This window comes from Mixophyes fleayi, chromosome 4 (genome assembly GCF_038048845.1).
Source record: "Mixophyes fleayi isolate aMixFle1 chromosome 4, aMixFle1.hap1, whole genome shotgun sequence".
Lineage (NCBI taxonomy): Eukaryota > Metazoa > Chordata > Amphibia > Anura > Limnodynastidae > Mixophyes > Mixophyes fleayi.
This window is the reverse complement of record NC_134405.1, coordinates 72,945,224-72,965,479: the sequence shown is the minus strand read 5'-3', so window position 1 is coordinate 72,965,479 and position 20,256 is coordinate 72,945,224. Positions and strand designations below refer to the sequence as shown.

The window sequence follows — 20,256 nt, the reverse complement described above, 5'->3', positions numbered from 1 at the left end:
CGTATTGAGGAGGACTCAGTCTGGCTGGTGACTTGGGCTGCAGGACTGAATCTGATGGAGATTGTGGAGGAAGTTGACGAGGAGGGTGTTGCTGGTGTGTATCCAACTGGACCACGGGATTTAGGTGTCCCTGTACCGATGAGGGTCCTAGCCCCAGTTCCTGAACTAACCACTGAACTATGAAGGTTATTCAGGTGACGTATAAGGGAGGATGTTCCTAGGTGGGCAAGATCCTTACCCCTGCTTATTTGAGCTTTACATAAGCTACATATTGCCATACATTGGTTGTCTGGATTTGGATAAAAATAACTCCAGACCGAAGAGGTGCATTTTTTGGTCTTCTGACCAGGCATGACGATGGGCTTTTTCATCCCATGGACATCAGCTGTTTCCCCCCCTGGTGCCTCATTTACAATAACCACATCACCATCCTCATCATCAAGTTCCTCCACAGCGCCAGCTACATCATCAATAGCCTCCTCCCGAGCCACCTCTTCCCGTACAGTGATGGGAAGGTCAGGCTTGACAACCACCAACACCCTTGGACTCGCCTTGGGGATTTGTGATAATTTCTCTTTAGAAGGCAGAGTTGTTTGCTGTTTTGTTGCTGACAGCATAACTCTCTTCAATTTTTTGTAGGGGGGGGGAGGAGGAGGAGGGCTAAGATCCGTGGGTGAAGCTGAACCACTAGTCATGAACACGGGCCAGGGCCTAAGCCGTTCCTTGCCACTCCGTGTCGTAAATGGCATATTGGCAACTTTACGTTTCTCCTCAGATGATTTTAAGTTTCTCTTTTTGCTACTTTTTCTTAACTTGGGCTTTTTGGATTTTACATGCCCGGTACTACGAGATTGGGCATCGGGCTTGGAAGACGACGTTGATGGCATTTCATCGTCTATGTCATGACTAGTGGCAGCAGCTTCAGCATTAGGAGGAAGTGGGTCTTGATCTTTCCCTACTTTATCCTCCAAATTTTTGGTCTCCATTATATGTAGCACAAGATACTGCAGAATGTGTGAACTTGGTAATATTGCAGTACCAATGGACTTATAATGCTGGATTGGTTTTGCAAATTTGGTTATAATTATTATATATTTTATTTTTTTTTTAATTTTTTATTTTTTTTTACTTTTTTTTTATTTTTTACAAACTTGGGAATAATGGGGAAATAACTATGCCCTTAGAAGCACAGAGCACAGGACACAGCACCACTGGACTGAACAGGACACGGCACAGGACCCAGCAGCACTACGGAACTCAGCAGGACAGAGCACAGGACACAGCACCACTGGACTGATACTGCAGAATGTGTAAACTTTGTAATATTGCAGTACCACTGGACTTTTACTGCTGAATGTGTGAACTTGGTAATATTGCAGTACCAATGGACTTATAATGCTGGATTGGTTTTGCAAATTTGGTTATAATTATTATATATTTTTTTTTTTTTTAAATTTTTTATTTTTTTTTACTTTTTTTTTATTTTTTACAAACTTGGGAATAATGGGGAAATAACTATGCCCTTAGAAGCACAGAGCACAGGACACAGCACCACTGGACTGAACAGGACACGGCACAGGACCCAGCAGCACTACGGAACTCAGCAGGACAGAGCACAGGACACAGCACCACTGGACTGATACTGCAGAATGTGTAAACTTTGTAATATTGCAGTACCACTGGACTTTTACTGCTGAATGTGTGAACTTGGTAATATTGCAGTACCAATGGGCTTATACTGCAGGATTGGTTGTGAAAATTTTGTGGTAATTAAAAAATATTAAAGTAGTTTTTGGTATTTTATAAAAAAAACTTTTTTTTATTTTTTTAAACACAGGGGAATATTGGGGAAATAACTATGCCCTTAGAAGCACAGAGCACAGGACACAGCACCACTGGACTGAACAGGACACAGCACAGGACCCAGCAGCACCACTGACCTCAGAAGGACAGAGCACAGCACACAGCACCACTGGACTGATACTGCAGAACACAGCACAGCACAGCACAGCACAGCACAGCACAGCACAGCACTAAACAGCACAGCACTAAACAGCACAGAACTAAACAGCACAGAGGACCACCTAACACACCCTCCCTCTACCCTGATCAATGCCCGAGTGAAGATGGCGGCGACTAGCGGGGAATTTATAGGATCCGAGTATCGCGAGATCCGACAACGGGATTATGAGTCAGAGCCTCAGTTTCACTTTTGAATTTGGCGCCAATACCCGGATCTGTCTCGGATCCGACTCGGATCCGCAACGTTCGGGTGGGCTCGGATTTCAGAAATCCGAGCGCGCTCATCCCTAATAAAAACTAGGTTTGTTTACTTTGGAAAAAAGTGACTTAGTGACCTAGTCAAAATGTCATTAGTTGCAAGCAGAAGAAAGTTTTACTATCAGCATAGAAATTAGTTTCTTTAATGTAAAGGTGGTTAACCAGTGGAATTCCTTACCACCTGAAGTGGTGACATCACAGGGCCTGATGCAGAGATGGTTGCTAATTGGGCATAATTTACTCTAAAACAACTGCCCACAAACATTGCAAATTTAGCCCCATATGCTGGGATGTACACAGCTTAAGATCCATGAAGGTCTCCACCAGTAGCATATGTTCCTGAATTACGCCAGGCACATGTCACAGACACTTACGTACCACTTGAGCCCATGTTTTTATCCATTTGTTTTATGTGCAACAAATGCATTTGTTATTAGGCATCAATTAAAAATCTCTAACACAGTACAAGTAACTCCCTCGCAGACATAGGTAGCAGAATGATTTCCCATAAGATGCGCTTCGCAAACTGGATTAGTACTCACTCTGCATCAGACCTAAAATTTCTAGTTGGAATGTGGAAATGAATTATTTAGTAGTCTTACAAGAAATGGTAACTGTAGCTATAATTAATAAATAACACTATGAAGGTGATTGATTCAGGGAATTGGGCCATTTGTAATTTTTGGTGGCAGGAATTTTTTTCTCTCCTCTGTAAGGAATAATTGTCAACTATTATTGTGGTAAGATGGGGGGTACTGGAAATCCTCAAATATGGTTAAGCCAGCCAGTCAGCTCATTAAACGTCCTGCTGCTGTCAACAGGGATCAGGCTCATGCACTGATTGGCTTAGCTCCCTGCCTGTCCGCCTAGGTCTGGATGCTTAAGCTGACAGACAGGGAGCACAGCCAGGCTGAGCAGGGGGTTGATCTGCTCATCCTCCCTGATGTCCGACTGGCTCTTCTCCAATCCCTCCCCTTCACCTTCCTTCCCTGGCCTGGAACCCTGATATTTGCCAGCCAACTTCAGATGAGCTCTGGCCCTATCAGTTGATATGTGATGCTTGCATACCTCTAACTTCTTGGATGATTACATCAACTGCTAAAAATGTTGGGAGGTTGGCACTGCCCACTGCTGCTGTGCTATAGGAGTAGGTAGCAGTGCCACACACTTGGTGCATGTGGCAGTGCACGGGTGTTTCGGCTGAGGGAAGGAGGCTCGGGGTAGCCTTATGTGTTAGAGGCACTAAACATTCCAAAACACAACTTCCATGTCCCCTTATAAGACGGCTAATACCACACTGCGAGGTGGCCAAGATATGTGCTTGTCATGGGTCACAGAGTGAGAAAGATAAGTTTACATTTTTCTTTTAATCCAGATAAGCCCTTTTTGTTAGTAACCATTCATGTAGTTTTTATATTTTTTATCACTCATTTTGTGTGTCTAACTTTCCCATGAAAACCAGCCGGTCTCTTCTGAACATGAAACAAACATGTCCCTGGTTTAGAGAATGATAAAAAGGCCATAACTCGTTATTTTAATTCAATGTTACAACTGCAAATACTAAAAAACAATCAACAAACATCTGGATATTATTTTCATGCCAATAACGAGTAGCTGGAACACAGACTCTTATATATTCGTTTACAAATAGACAAAGTAGGCACTTGCCTAGGGGTGTCTGGAGAGCTACAACATCCATATTAATTATATCCATTCCCCCCTATTGATTACTTGTCCATTTTAAAATAGCTGTGTATGATATAACTTCTAAGCGCATTATGTAATATTATAGCCAAAGGGGCTCTCCAGCATTTGTGGAACTGGGGCAGCCAATGGTGCCCTAATTTCATAACTGTTGGACAGCCCCAGGTTGTCTACCTCTGATTCTGTTCTCTCACTATAGGTTTCCAGAAGTTGCTCATTCCTTATTGATCTGCTATATATTGCCAGTTATAAATTTTCAATACAACATTCTAAATACTGTCCATGCTAAATCCTAAATGCTGTCCATTTACATACCTGTTATGTGAAGTATTTTTGTTTACAAAGTTGTACAGCTTATCTTCCTTATGATACAGTCACAGTGAGCCTTTACAACTTGGGATAATTGCTCCCAGTAAAAATAGACTCATGAATTGAACAGAAAATAACAAAGCCATTTATAAACTGACCTATGCCATTATTACCTTGTACCAGTGAAGACAGAGAATCCATGTGCTGATGAGAAGACTCTGTCAGGCCTTGCTGACAAGATACAAAAGATCAAAGACTTTATTGGGAGATTCTAAAATAATTGAGTGTTTCTAAGGTTTCATGTGCCTGCCAGTTACACATTTCTTTAGTTCAAAGCACCAGCCAGCTACATCTTGACAGCCGTACTATATTGTCTACCTGCTCAAATAATCATCAAACCAGAATGACAGGTGAAATCCCAACTATGACAACAGTGAACCCATAATAAAAGTACGGGTCACTCCTTTTATCCTTATAAAGAGGAGCCCTCCCCCCCACAAATCTTTGATCTAAGGGTATAATTACAGCTTGAAACATATCTTTGTGACAATACAGATGTTACCTATCTAGTGACAGATTGGGACACCTTTGGACAAATGCTAAAAATGGTGGTAAGGGTCAGTACTGGGGGATGCGGCTCATCAGTAAACCCAGTTACAGGGACCAACTTTTGAGTCCAAACAATATATTTTACACAATTTGGGCCTGATCCATTAAAGAGCGTAAATGTCGTTATGTTGCGTTTTGTGTGCACAATTACCCTTGTGCATGCCCAGAACCGCACCATACGCCAAAGAATGCAGGAATGTCCAATTCATCTTCGAGCACAAAGGACTCTTACTACAGCCTACAATTTCAGAGGCAGAATCACAGATCAATAGAAATGATGGCTGAATATGCATGCTACAACATGTGTTTGCAATCAGGAGCCACTGTAACAATACATTTTATATACAGTAGACATTAAAATCATCCTAATAAATGTATTTCATGAAAAAAAACACAATTTTTTTTTAATGTTTTGTCATTAATGACTAATGTTGTTAACAGGTGAAATTAACAGAATATTTTTTTTCTTTGCATTCGTGACTTTATATTCCACATATGTAGGATGTATCCTGCAGCGTTTTGCTGTTAGAGCAGCGCGGACCTAGACCCGTATTCACCAACAGACGTATCTTCAGATCCGCCTCTTGTTGAATGCAGACGTGCATATACTCGATGCACAATACATTCATTTTGCAAGTGTTAATGAATCAGCCCATATGTGTCTATATGATGTCAATAAAGCCACTTTTTCTATGAGACTTGAATTATAGTTACACAACTTTATGTAGATCATAGGATCAGAGCTGCCAAATGCCAGTACAATTACATAAACATTGCACTTAAGGTGCTGGTCAAGCAGGAATACATTTTTACAGGTCAATTCTTCTCAACATGTAGCAGAACCAGGAGGTCCAATGTCCAAGTGATCATATGACTACTCTCTGTCAACTGGTCTTCCCTCTACTGACTGTCCAAAGATCTGTCAAAATATAAAATGTTACTGCAAGGCTCACTAATGACTCACCTCACTAATGACTTAATCTCTGCTGCGTTATTCTGCCTGCACTTTCTCTATCAATTCAAGATAAAGCCTAAACTACAATCTCATCACTTAGTTTAGCGTTACAGTAGCCATGTTATCATGTAAAATGATTACTTGTTAATATCATATCAGTGAGGGTGTACTTGCTGCAGACTATGCTTCTATGTTCCAACATCAACAAACATGAAAGATTGTGGGGGAAATAAACGTTACCGTGACCAGTACAGTTATGAAACTAACAACATGGAGAATTAACTATAAGAGATAGAAGAAAGTACATTATCACAATAAACACAATAAAACTTAAGATGCAGCAACACCTAACATCCCTCCAGTGTAGTCACTCAAGTAATACTGAGCCTATAGGTGTTGTTATCCTCCAACAGTATTAACAGTCAACCAAGGTTCCCTATAGGAGCTGCTAAAAGTCTAACTATGACAGACAAAATTACATCTTGCTGCACTTAGTCTCTTGGATGAATGTAAGAATACTTAAAGTCAGCTTAGAGTTCTGTGCCATGACTGTAGCCACCTATGCTTATATGGTCTTTGAACTCATCGCTAACTTCCTGTAGTTTGTAAGCAGGGCCCTCTCTACCCTTTGTGTTCACATCTGCATTTATTGCGTTATGTATGCCCTATATTTCAACTGACTATAATAAAATATACCGTATGTGAACCTGGAAGACAGCAGCCAATTGTGTCTTTCTTAAATTTCATTATTAAGCATCGAGATGCCTTAAAAAGGCTTGTTTCAGGCAGCACAAACTTTCTTATTACTGATCTATCTGTAACTTCCGTTCTTTTCTGTGCATTTAATATACATGTTACTTGTAAATATTACTGCTAACCTTGTATCACTTCAGCACATGAAATCCTTCCTAACTAAGCACTAATCAAATGATAACAACAAGCACAATTTCTAGAGTGCTCGAAAGTTGTACTGATTTACCAATTCACATTATTTCTGTCAGTGCCTTTGGCAGTGTATGTTTCACATGTCTTATTCTATGAGGATAAAAGACAGGCGGATACTAGATAGAACTGCTGGATTCTACTTGTCCGTATGAAAGATGAAGAGGAACACCGCTTCATTTGCAACAGCAGAGTACAGTCCTGAGCAGCAATTCCTTATCTGATGCCCAGGAGCGCAGGAATTCACAATTGCTGCAGTCTTCCTTTGGTTAAATTTAAATTATTCAGTTATTTTTCACTGGGTTCTGTGAGCAGTCAACTGTTGCAGTAGCCAAGCCCTTAGCAAAACAATATATGATTCTCTACCTTGTATTTATCTGTCTTTGGCTACATCCATCACAGCTGTACACATAACTTGAAAGAATTATTGCTTTTAGGTTTTTACAAGGTTTGGGGCATCTCACCTCAAGATGAATTTATTCTGGAAATCAGAAAAGTGTAGCACAGATGTTATTAATAATGTCTCTTAACCACCAAAATAGGTTTTGGAACAATCAAGTTCATCTTTTTTTCTTCAATATGAATTAGTATTGAGTACTAATTAGTAGTAGCATTACACTCATTTTCAACAGCAACAGCAAATCATTTTGTGTGTAATGTTATTTGTGCCATTAATGGCTTATCTGTTAATGGATTTTTAGCTTACAGAACATTTATCAAATACTGCTTATTATTTGATCCTTCTGTTTTCTGTATGCGATCTCATGGCATATCTAAATGCAATAATACTACTTGTATTACTTGATCCATTACCTACAGTGACAATTAATCGAGATGGAGGAATTACTGAATGAGAGAGCAGTGAAAGGTAACAGTAGCCAAATTTGGAGGAAGTGAGAGTTTGCAATGTGGTTGTAGTGAATGGACAGAAAATGGAGAACATTTTGGCAAGTTCTTCCGGCATGACCTTTTTAAAGTTTGGTAAAAGTGAGATTATTAACTACAGGAAATAAAGGTTATTGGTTTGATCATTGACATAATTTGCTGAAGATGACAAGTGGTCATTTAGGATGCTCTGGTCGTCAGACACTATCACAGATGAAATGTGGGTAGAAGATCAGAGCACAACAAATGGTTTTGTGTCACCTTGAGTAAATAAATGGGGTGTATTCCACTCTTATTCCATGATACATTGAAATAAGTGTAGAATCCATATTTTTCATGAGCAGTACAATAGTTGTACCGTGTCTTTTTGAGAATTTAATGTACAACCATGGCTATCCTAAAAAAAAGGTATCCTTTATAAACCTATGACACCCCTCCTACACAGAAGTACAGAAACCAAAATACTGCCCCAAATGAAATCCCAAATCTATGAAATCGACTGATCTCTAGTTCAGAACATATTATAATGAATTAGACTGTAATGCTACAATCTCTCTTTAGTGTAAACAGTGTTTCATAAACACTTTTAGGAGTAAAAGTACGCAGCCTGCGCATTATTACCTTTATTACGGTAATAATGCGCTTTATTACCGGTATTATGGTAGTTTCAACGCCGACTTTTTGCTCGCAGCTCCCTGAGTTGCGAGCAGAAAGCCAGGTTAAAACTACAGTAATAATGGTAATAGTTTTAACGCAGCGGAAATTCGGGGGGAATTGAATTCCCCCATTGGGCCTGATTCATTAAAAAAAAAGTAAGGCAAAAAAATTAGTTATCTCCTAGACTAAACCATGTAACAATGCAAGGGGTGTATGTATATTACTTTATTATTTTGCAAAGAAGTTAAATACTGGCTGTATTTTCTTGTAACACACAAATACTCGATAGCTTTATTTTTACACTCAAATTTAAAGTTGATCTAGGATTGATCTAGTTGATTTTCGGCGTCAAATTGTCTGTTTGCATCGCTTACAACGGCGATAAAAAAATGCTTTATCATTGCAATTTATTTAAAAAATATTGCCAGTCTCTCGTCTGTCGTGTACTGTTTGCCTCTACAGCTTGTGCAGTTATTACTGGTTGATGGACTGCGATGTTTTCATTTGACTACGCTCTTGTATGGTGTTTCATCTTCTGTAAGAATTCACCTATTCTTTCAATAAAGACAGATTACACAAAAAAAATATTGCTACTCACAAGTAAAAGTCTGCGAATAGGGCTTTGATAATTCTTCCCATACGTCCTTGACTCTTATGATTACATAAATGAGGAAAATATAATAAATTATGCTAAATCTAAACAGTATTTTTGGTGAAAATGGGAATATTTTAATTAAATGAAAGGTGTGGTTCTAAAGTGGGAGCATTAGGGACGGATTGTAGAAGAGAAAAGCCTGATAGCAGGAGGTTGTAGCTGTCAAGACAGCCGATTATGAGAGCATTTTACACCATTCTACAAACAACTACACTGGTTCCCCACATTACCTTCAGAATCTAATTCAATTTACTCACCCTCCCCTTCAAAGCCCTCGGCAACTCCTCCTTTTCATATATCACTGACGTTATCATAATCTCGCCCTCTTAAATTTGCTTGCAAGACTTCCCTCTTATACAACTCCCTACTCTGGAGCATACAGTCTAAATTCCTTAACACAAACACAGACTAGGGTTAGTTTTTGGAGTGTGGGAGGAAACCGGAGCACCTGGAGGAAACCCACGCAAACATGGGAAGAACATACAAACTCCACACAGCTAAGGCCCTGGTCAGGAATTGAACTCATGACCCCAGCGCTATAAGGCAGAAGTGCCAACCACTTAGCCACCGTGCTGCCCATCCTCATGTGTACATTGTGTGTACATTGAGTTTCAATGTATATTTGTATATTGTATGATTTGTCATTCTGTTTGTCCAGAACTGCAGTTTTGTGGCACCTTACAAATAGATGATAATGACGATGAGCTATTCCCGAGCGGATATTGCAATTTAGTAAGAGTGGTTATTGATGTTTTCCTGCGAACCCCTGTATCTTAGCAGAGTAAAAGTGCTGAGCAAAACAAATGAATTTCAATGACTGACAAAGGATTTGTTGAAAAGTTATTGCTTGGTAAAGCCAAGTAAGCATTCTGTCACTCTCATCTTAGTTTGACCATTAGGAGCACTGTTCCATCAGTAGAATGACTCATTTGCCCCTTAGAACGTAGTCTTGCAAATCTTATTTGTATGTGCTTCTGAATTCACATGTCTCAGTATATATTACTATATATACACATATACTATATATCATATTAATGTTGCTATATTACCACTTCTCTGCATGTAAGACAATGCAATGTATACAGGGAAAGCAGCAGGTTGTATTTACGGACAGTGATAACATAACTGACAATTTTATTCATTTAAATCCCAGGTACACTCTGCTGCTGGGCAGGTCATTTTAAGCACCGTCTCAGAGGACCTTGGAGCGATACAACTTCCATCATGACAGGCTTGTTAGTTTTATTGTAATGTACTTTATTTTAAATAAACCTCTTGATGAATATTAACTACTATAGAGAATAAAAAAAAGATAAGAGGGATTATTTTATGCCTAAATATTTAAATGTGACAGATGTAAAAAAAAAAAGAAGCAAAGAATACCTGTATATTGCTTTACTTTCACCAAAATGAAAAACAAACAGACACGTTTGCCTTTATGAATACAATCTATCAATCTATTGGGTTGTATTATTTGTGGATTTTGTATGTAGGCCATATCGACGACGATGATGACTAGTCCGTTGATGAGCTGGCAATAGACACTAACATAGACACTGGCACTAGATGCTGAACATGGATACTGGCACTGGACACTGAACATGGGCACTAAACACTGATGTGCCAAGCGGCCAGATCTGTGTCATACATGTATGTAGCCAAATCTGAAGGATCCGGCTATACCTCATATAGAATACGGTTAGCATGGTTGCATAACAATGCATATACTATCAGACTGGACTTACCAACCACTCTGGTCAGCACCTGAATGATCCCAACCAGATGTTGATCAGCCAGCATTTTGGGCCAATACAGGCTGCAATCTGGCCGTTAAGGTATAAAACAAATATCACAGGATGTATGGACAGCCTAAGTGCTGACAAAGATGGTAGCCCTTGCACATGTCTATAATGTGCCGATTGAGGCTCAATGCCACATACAAATGATAAATATGCGTCGTTTTCTAAGTGGGAGCTTTAGTTAAGACAAACATGTATGTGGAAATCCCCCTTTAAGTTTATCCACAAGTACTTATTATTATAGGATGTAATAATAAAATAAACCGCACAAGATGCGTGCAGAAAATCAGATACAGACTAGAAGATGAGGGATATTGATCCCAACAACAATCAGAAGATCTGTTCATATGAGAATATGTGAAATTGGCCCAATTAGCAATTATGTAGTCAGCTAACGGCAGTAGTTTTCAGTTACGCTATTTTCTTATGCCAAGTCTTCAATGTGCCAGTTTTAGGTCCTTGTGTTCTAAAATTACAGGGTTAACTCTGAAAAACTCCCTTCTCTTTACACTTTGCAGTGTTCCTTAATGTATGTGACGGCTTCAGTCCTAGATGATTGTGAATGTATAAGTTATGAGTAAACACAGTGTTAGAACAGCATGTTTATTAATACATTTTGAATTGTAAATAGGAGATAAAAATAATCGTCCTTTCCAATCCTATCTCTGACTGAGCGCACCTGCTGCTTAATGCTGAAAAATTGTCAGATGGGAAATAAATTGCTTAATTTTATAGGGGATTTTTACGGTGCACAGGAGAGTGCTCTCTGAGATGAACTTAAAGTGTTGCCAAGTTTCCAGGAAACTGATATGCTGTACATTATAATATACAATATGATGTACAGAGCAGACAATGTGGAATAAAGACTGCTAGTGATGTCACAAAGAGCACAAGCCAATCAGTCAGTGGTTAAGCATAAAAGATGTCTACGCTCCCCCTTGCGCATCAATGACCCTTGGGCGCGCATTATCTGGTCGCCGGTTCACTGGTTGTCGTTCCTTGGAACACTAGTGATAGGTACTAATGACTGCATACCGGGAACACCCCACCAGACCTGCAGTTTTGGAGATGCTCTGACCCAATTGTCTAGCCATCACAATTTGGTCCTTGTCAATGATGTTCAGATGCTTGCCCATTTTTCCTGCCTCCAACACATCAACTTCAAGAACTGACTGTTCAATTGTTGCCTAATATATCCCACCCCTTGACAGGTGCCATTGTAACGAGATAATCAATGTTATTCTCTTCACTTGACAGTAGTCGCCCTATGCTTTCTCGATCTGGGAGAGTACATAGACGATGGCTCCATGCAACATACAAATGCAGTCTGCAAAGATAGAGTCTGACACCAGAGAGGGAGCAGCGTGGGAGTGCAGCCAGAGAGTAAAGAGGCGAGCCATTGCCAGGACTGTTGCCTAAGAAATGGGGGGGAGGGGAGGGGGCAAACCAGAGAGAGCTGCCAGTCATACAGAGGGCTGGCAGTTTATTAGTGATCTGCTAGAATCACAGAGGATAGTGCCATTGCCAAAGTGAAAGCTGCCATTTCCAGAGAGGAACTGGTCAGTATCAGAGACTAAGCTGCCAGTGTCAGAGGGCAAGCTACCGGAGACCTAGAGGGAGTCCAGACAGGGCCGGACAATTAAATTGTATTTTGGGCTGCCTGGTGGTCCAGTGGTAATGCAGTGTAGGCAGCCTGTGTGGTCCATGCATGGGCTGTCAAATCGCATACTACTCAATGTGGCCGTATCATCCATTCATAGAACATTGTACTACAAGCTGTATTACAATATTCTGTGAATGGATGATGCACCCACAGTTGGTAGTAAGCGATGTGGCAGCCCATGTACGGAGCACACAGGCTGCCTGTAAGTAAAGCATGTGGGGAGAGGGGGCATGTGTAAGTAAAGCATGTGGGCAGAGGGTGGAATTTCTGTGTAAAGCATGTGAGCAGAGAGGGCATGTGTGTGTAAATCATGTGGGCAGGGGACGGCATTTCTGTGTAAAGCATGTGAGCAGAGGGAGCATGTGTGTGTAAAGCTTGTGGGCAAAGATTGACATGTTTGTGTACAGTATGTGGGCAGAGGGACCATGTGTGAGTAAAGTATGTGGGCAGAGGGAGCATGTGTGAGTAAAGCATGTGGGCAGAGAGGGCATGTGTGTGTAAAGTATGTGGGCAGAGGGGGCATGTGTGTGTAAAGCATGTGGGCAGCGGGGGCATGTGTGAGTAAAGCATATTGGCAGAGGGGGCATGTGTAAGTAAAGCATGTGGGCAGAGTGGGACAGTGTGATAAAAGGGACACAGTAATGAGGGGCACAGTGTGATGGGGGGGGGGGTCATAGTGTCATTGGTCAACAGTGTGATGAAAGGGGCAGCAGTGTGATGAAAGGAGAACAGTGTGATGAAAGGGGCAGCAGTGTGATGAAGCGGGAGCAGCAGTGTGATGAAGGATGCAGTGTGTTGAAGGGGGCAGCAGTGGGATGATGGGGCAGACATAGCTGTTATTTGTTGCTCTTATTGTTGCAATCTTATAGCTATAGTGTTTTATATATATATATATATATATATATATATATATATATATATATATATATATATATATATATATATGTATATATATATATATATATATATATATATATATATATACTCGATTATATGCAGCCAGGTATGTAATAAAAGGTTCTGTAGGCAGAAGATATAAAATATAAAATGCAATATAAAGTGAGGTTTGTTTTTTGTTGCTTTATTTATTTATCAAAAGCAACACTCTTTTTTATATTGATGAATATATATGGTACCGAAAACCTCTAAGAATGGGCTGCTACTTATGGAACAGTGCTGTGTGCTTCTCCCCGGGCTAAAGTCTGCCAGCCAGCCCCTGAGTCTTGATCCGGTTAAGAGGGAGTCCAGATTCGTCCCAGTTAACTGCAGGGTGTCCTGATTTTCCAGTTGTTCCAGATGCCTGCATTTGCTAATACTCTGTGGTCTATCAGGACAGCCACTGGGGATCCATTCAGGCCTTTGATACTTACTTAAACTTCCCACCAGGTCTCCAGAAGTGACCAGGGTCCACAGCAAGTGTGAATACTGTAGCGCTCCATACATGGGGCTGTGCACCAATACAGTGGCCTGTCTGAGCTAGAGGTCTGGCCTTGAACTGCTTAACACTACTGAGACTACTCCTATCTTGACAGGCCAGTGGCTGCATGCAAATCTCATATGTCATTACAATACAATACAGACCTCCAAATCTCTGATGACAATACAATGCAGACACCCAACATCTGGTGGTGATATAGTGCAGACTCTGGATCTCTGGTGGCTGCACCATGCAGATTACAGCTCTCTGGCAGTGACAAGTAGTCACTCCTCTCTGCTCATGTTTATGGTCCTCAGTGTGCTCTTCTCTTCAGAAAGTAGTCATAACAACATGATTGCTCTTAGCACTGTGATTGGTGAATGGCCAGTGCTACCCACCAATCAAAGTGTCTGGATCCGTCTAGTGGCTTACAACAGCTTTATCTATGTACTATCTCTTTACTGGTCAGTGAAGTGGAGGTAGGAAGGATTAATCTGAGGCTGGGACCCATCGGTTGACCAGTCCGAGACTTGCCTGCAAGCAGGGGCCTGTGCTCATACATGTTAATAATTTCTCTCTGTTATCCGGTCAGTTCTATAAAAGTAAATGTTGGAGAGAAACAAAACATTAATGCTGTCTGTACATAGCCTAAAGCTGGGTACACACTACAGAAATTTCAGCCAACTTATTATGCCGAGCGATTTTACATGCGATCGATTGTCTGATCGCTCGGTCCATGGACTGCATACACACTAGCCTTGTTTAGGACGATAAAGGGAAGAGTGGACGTCCCTTTAGCGACTTTTTACAGCCATGTTGTCGTGAGCAATGACTGTAATTTCGTACTCACTGTTGTAGATCGGTCGGAAGTTTATACACACTACACAGCGGAGACGAGATTGGAACGAAAATATTAAACGGTACGACCCACCAAATGAGGCGGCAATCGTCCATTTGGGCAGACTTACGACCATCGTGTCACTACACACACTGACCCGACTTTTGAACGAGCGGTCATATGTCGGCTTATTGGACGAAAGCTGTGTAGTGTGTACCCAGCTTAAGTATCTGATTGCAATGGATTTGTTGTAAAGATTCTGAAGAGAGCAATTTAGAGTAATCCACAATAAAGCTAAGTTTATTACAGGTTCCTGGCAACACAAGATGGCTGCCTCCACTGTGGTCAACGTTTGGTCAGTTCCTTATTACAGGATTATAATACAATATCCATTCAATTTTGTATCAAAATACACATTTTAGAATGCGCACAGGCAGGAATTACATTGTATACATAATGTGACTAGTTTTCTCAATTTGATAAAAACCATACAGCACATCTACTTTAAACAAGTATATTTTTGGTAGGTTTATGTCACTTTAAATTCATTGTTAAATGCCCAAATCTATGCATTATGAACCCTATAAATGAGATTGTTTACAGGCACATGTCCACACATCTAAAAGCGCTCAGCACTTAATTTCCGACTCAGACATTTCAATGCATTTTTAAAGTACTCATTATTTCAATATCATGATAAGAACACAACGTTTGAAGTGTACCAGCATCATTTATTTTCAGTTTTCCGTCCGGCTTTATACCTTCAGCACACAAATTTATTAAATGCTGGAATGTAAATGAAAAAGGTTTTTTTTTCATTAGTTGTACAGTGAAGTTGGATCCTTTGCAGTCACACTCCACTGATTATTGAAATGAGATGAGATTGTGTTGTATCTGTGTTTCAAATATGAATCTGTAATAAATTCTTTTCATGCACTCCTGATGTGTGCGGGGGTTTTCCTATTTGCTGTTCTCAGAATTTCATAATATAGTTCCTGATTATTAAAACATGAATCCAGATCTCAGAGTGATGTGTTCTAGCCACTGGGTCTGAGTATACAGTGTTGATTCGCACAGAGGAAAACTAACCTGTACATAGACTAGAAGATCCATCATCTTTAGTGGAAGATAGTAGGTACTGCAAGTGAACAGCCATAAAAAGCATGTTGTCAATCACTCTCACTGTATAGTGACTACGGCCATAGGATCCTTCCCGCCCCGTTCCCTGCCTGAAACCATAGGCTTTAGTAAGTGTGTTTGCAGATAAATTGAACATGGCTGTGTTCTGTAGCGTATGGTTCAGTTCTGGGCAAGCACAGAGTGATTTTGCGGATGATACGCACAAAATCGCTGTTTATGTCCCTGGATGAGTCAGGTCCACTGTATACATGACATTCTACTTAACATATCTGGTTTTTGTTTTACATTAGACGACTACTATGTATACATTGAAATGAATTCTTAGACCTTGCCTTACCTCTCCAGTTATACAACATGTATATGGGACCCCACAGGACAGTGGACCAGTGCCGTTACAGGAATGGTAAAGGTTCACCTCCCAGTCTGTAAATTCGTCTCCTCCACAGCAGGAAAACTGCAGAAATAAATATGGCAAAGTATCTGTGAGACACACGCTTCCACTTACGCAGTCACTATTTAACATACACTTCTATTCTGTTGCTTGTAAATGCAGTGATAGTTCATGCTGCTATTTGTTGATAATGCATAGCACCGTATGCAAGCCCTGATTCATACATGTTTCATTTACAGTCAGAATGCTAGTCCTGGGAAGAATAAACCATTTCGTGGCAGTGAGAAGTTTGACGTTCTCTTTTGAAATCTGCACTGTTGAGAAACGACAGTCTATGAATAGAGCTGAGAGGACGACAGTAAATTCATTTTACATTGAGGTGAGGTTGAGACTGGGGATATTTAAGGACAAATTCTTCCAGTAAAACCTGTGAAATTCTCAGGTAAGTGCGAAATGAGGAGAATAATTTGCAGAACAGCTTTGAAAATGTCACTCATCTCTGGTGAAGTCTGAGCCTGTCCATTCTGCTAACTAAAGCGGTGATGGTCATAGGGGCCCTTTTCATCCATAATACCAGGCTGTCCACAGCTGTTGTGGAACTACAAGTCCTATAATGCCCTGGGGGGACCAAAGAGCATGTTGGTTTTTTTTTTACTTGCACTTATAGGACCACAGATGCCATCCACTACCTCATACAAACTAACGTCTCTTTTCTGTTCTCTACATTATAAATATCAACAACCATTCATTATAACCAAAAGAAAAGTTACAAGCTAATTTGCAGCATTACTGCCCCTTTACCCCAAATCCTGCTGCCTCTCTTTGCTGCTTTAATTGTAATCTAAAGAAACCGCACTAGTTATTCTCAAACACCCTGTTAGGCTGCTGGCCCTGATCACCAACCCACAGAACTAGATGACAAAGATCTTCGTCTTTAGCAGCCGCCTTTCCCTTAGAGCTTGATGCGCTCACCGGTACTTAGATGCCCCCAGGACTTAGCTCCAAGTGTAGTGTGGGATGGTAATGCAGGACCACAGCGGCAGGCCAGGAGACTGGTAGAAAGCAGCGGGTAGTCAAAACGATAGCCAAGGTCAAGGGTCACAGGCAAGCAGAATAGTCTGTTAGCACGCCAGAGGTCAGGGTCACGGGAAAGGTTGCAGGGTCCGAGGTACAGGCCAAACGGGTCAGGGTCACAAGAAAACAGGCAGAGTCAAAATCCAAGCAAGAGGTCATACATGGGAGATCCAATAAAGTATCCACAGGACAGGAACAAAGGGGCAGCAGCAGGACAGCAAGACTGGACAGCAAAGCTATAACCGGCAGTGAGGCTCAGTCCTCACTGTTTTAAATACTACAGACAGCCAATCAGAGCCTTGCTCTGGAATCACTCACAGCCCCTGCCTAATATACAAAGTGGATTAATTAGCCTACAGGCTAGTACATAGGCTTGCTTAATCAGGCCACAGGTTCTACCATACTGCGCGTGCGCGCCCGGCTTCCTACATTGCCGGGACGCAGCGCAGAACAAGAAGCTTCCGATCGTTGCCTTGGCAGGATCCGGAAATGACGTCCCGGTCGTCAAGGTGAGGGCGCAGGAAGCGAGCAGCGGCGGTACTCATACCCCCTTTATTCATTCATCAACATCATCATTTATTTATATAGCGCCAACATATTCTGTAGCGCTTTACAATTGGGGACAAACATAGAAAACTAATAAACAAACTGGGTAAAACAGACAAAGAGGTGAGAAGCCCTGTTCGCAAGTTTACAATCTATGGGACAATGGGAGTTTGACACATGAGGTTAAGTCTACATTTGCAGTTGGCCCAGCCAGACTGCTAAGGTAAAAGTGACTCATAAGCTAAATGATCCTGTCACACAACAATGTTGGTCAGGGGGTAGTTGTATAACAGGTGGCAATAGGGTAATGTAGTGAGGTTAAGAGGGTGGTTGAGGAATATTATAAGTTTGTCTGAAGAGGTGGGTTTTCAGAGAATGCTTGAAAGCTTGTAGACTAGAGGAGAGTCTTATTGTGCGAGGGTGAGAATTCCATAGAGTGGTTGCAGCCCGGAAAAAGTCCTGTAATCGGGAATGGGAGGATGTAATGAGTGTGGATGATCTTGTGCAGAACGGAGTTGTCGAATAGAGAGATATTTTGTGACAAGAGAGGAGATGTATGTTGGTGCAGCTTTGTTTCTGGCCTTGTAGGTTAGTAAGAGTATTTTATATTGGACAATGATATTCTTCATTTCCTGAACAGTGCAGTAACACCCATATAACTCAAGAAAGGCAGAAAGAGAAAAAAAGAAGTGTATAGCAGGGCACTCCGGGGTGTAATAAATTGAAACATTTATGAGTCTTATAAGTATCTATTTAAAAACAATTAAATCCACCTGGTTGGAAAGGATGTAGCAAAATATTGTTTTAAAAACAAATAACAAATAATGTGTGTATGTAGTGTATACAAACAGTGATTTAAAATGCAGTATGACTCTGCATATATTCCACTGTCTCATTATACTACAATAAGTAAATATCAATATGGTTGGCTCCCCTAATTGCTATTATGGTTTTAGGATATAGATTCTCAATCTACCTGATAGAGAGCATATGTAGTCCAAAGAATGTACTTAAATTTCCATAGAAAATACATTTCAGCTAATTACTGATCCTTTGCAGTGTGACATCACCACTGTGTGATTGGTAGAATTACTATGACGTTTTAATTGGGGGGTGTCACGACAGTATAAAACAGCTGTCAGTAGGTACTTTCGGCTTGCCTTCACAAAGAACGCTAGCGAAATGTGCGTCGGCGTTGTTTTCCACTTGTCTCAGCATAGTGCCATACTTTAGAATTGGTTACAGGCAGTCAGCAAATCACTCCCTTACTATAGGATATTTCTGCTATACATGCACCTTTTTATAATAGTGCATATATTATCAGCATTGGATTATAATGGTGATTGCCTTCTCATACAGCATAGTGCCATACTTTAGAATTGGTTGCAAGCTGTCAGTTAATCACTCTGGGCCTGATTCATTAAGGAAAGTTAAGTAAACAAATTGAGTAAGTTTTCTCCTGGACAAAACCATGTTACAATGCAAGGGGTGCAAACTGGTTTTCTATTTTGCACATAAGTTAAATACTGTCTGTTTTTTCATGTAGCACACAAATACTTGATAGCTTTTTTGTACACTGAAATTTAAAGTTGATATTTGTGTGCTACATGAAAAACAGACAGTATGTAACTTATGTGCAAAATAGAAAACCAGTTTGCACCCCTTGCATTGTAACATGGTTTTGTCCAGGAGACTACTTACTCAATTGTTTTACCTAACTTTCCTTAATGAATCAGGCCCGACCTTATTATAGGGTATTTTTTCTGTACATATTCGCTGCAAAGGATCAGTAATTAGGTGAAATGTATTTTCTATGGATATTTAGACACATTCTTTGGACTACATATGCTCTGTACCAGGTAGATTGAGAATCTATATCCTGACCCATAATTGTAATAGCAATTAGGGGAGCCAACCATATTGATATTTATCAGTATTACTTAATGTACTATAATGAGACAGTGGAATATATGCAGAGTCATACTGCATTTTTAATCAGTTTGTATACACATTATTTGTTATTTGTTTTTAAACCAATATTGTGCTACATTCTTTCCAACCAGATGGATTTAATTGTTTTTAAATAGATACTAATAAAAATCTTAAATATTTTAATTTATTACACCCCAGAGTGCCCTGCTATACACTTCTTTTTTTTCTGTTTCTCCCTTTGCTGCTTTACAGGAAAGAGACCCAGCTCCTACCATAGGGCTCTAACATAACCATATATTCCCCATTCTGTTGGGTGGTGGAAACTATTATGGTATAGTCGAGTATATAATATATCTTTCTGACAAGTTAGGAACAATAATAACCAACATTTGGATGGAATGTAAAATTCAGAGCTTTAGACTAGATTGCCTGTGGGGGAAGGGTGGTAATGCATTGAGAT

General features: G+C 40.4%; 1 protein-coding gene across 2 annotated transcripts in view; it reads right to left on the bottom strand.

Moving 5' to 3' along the window:
* LOC142151619 (tetraspanin-15-like) overlaps positions 1–20,256 on the bottom strand; it is a 162,218-nt gene that overhangs the window by 22,269 nt on the left and 119,693 nt on the right. For both annotated transcript variants that reach the window (XM_075207448.1, XM_075207447.1), the window contains one exon: positions 16,191–16,307. In XM_075207448.1, coding sequence (XP_075063549.1) covers positions 16,191–16,307 — 117 coding nt within the window. The remainder of the gene's footprint in view (positions 1–16,190; positions 16,308–20,256) is intronic.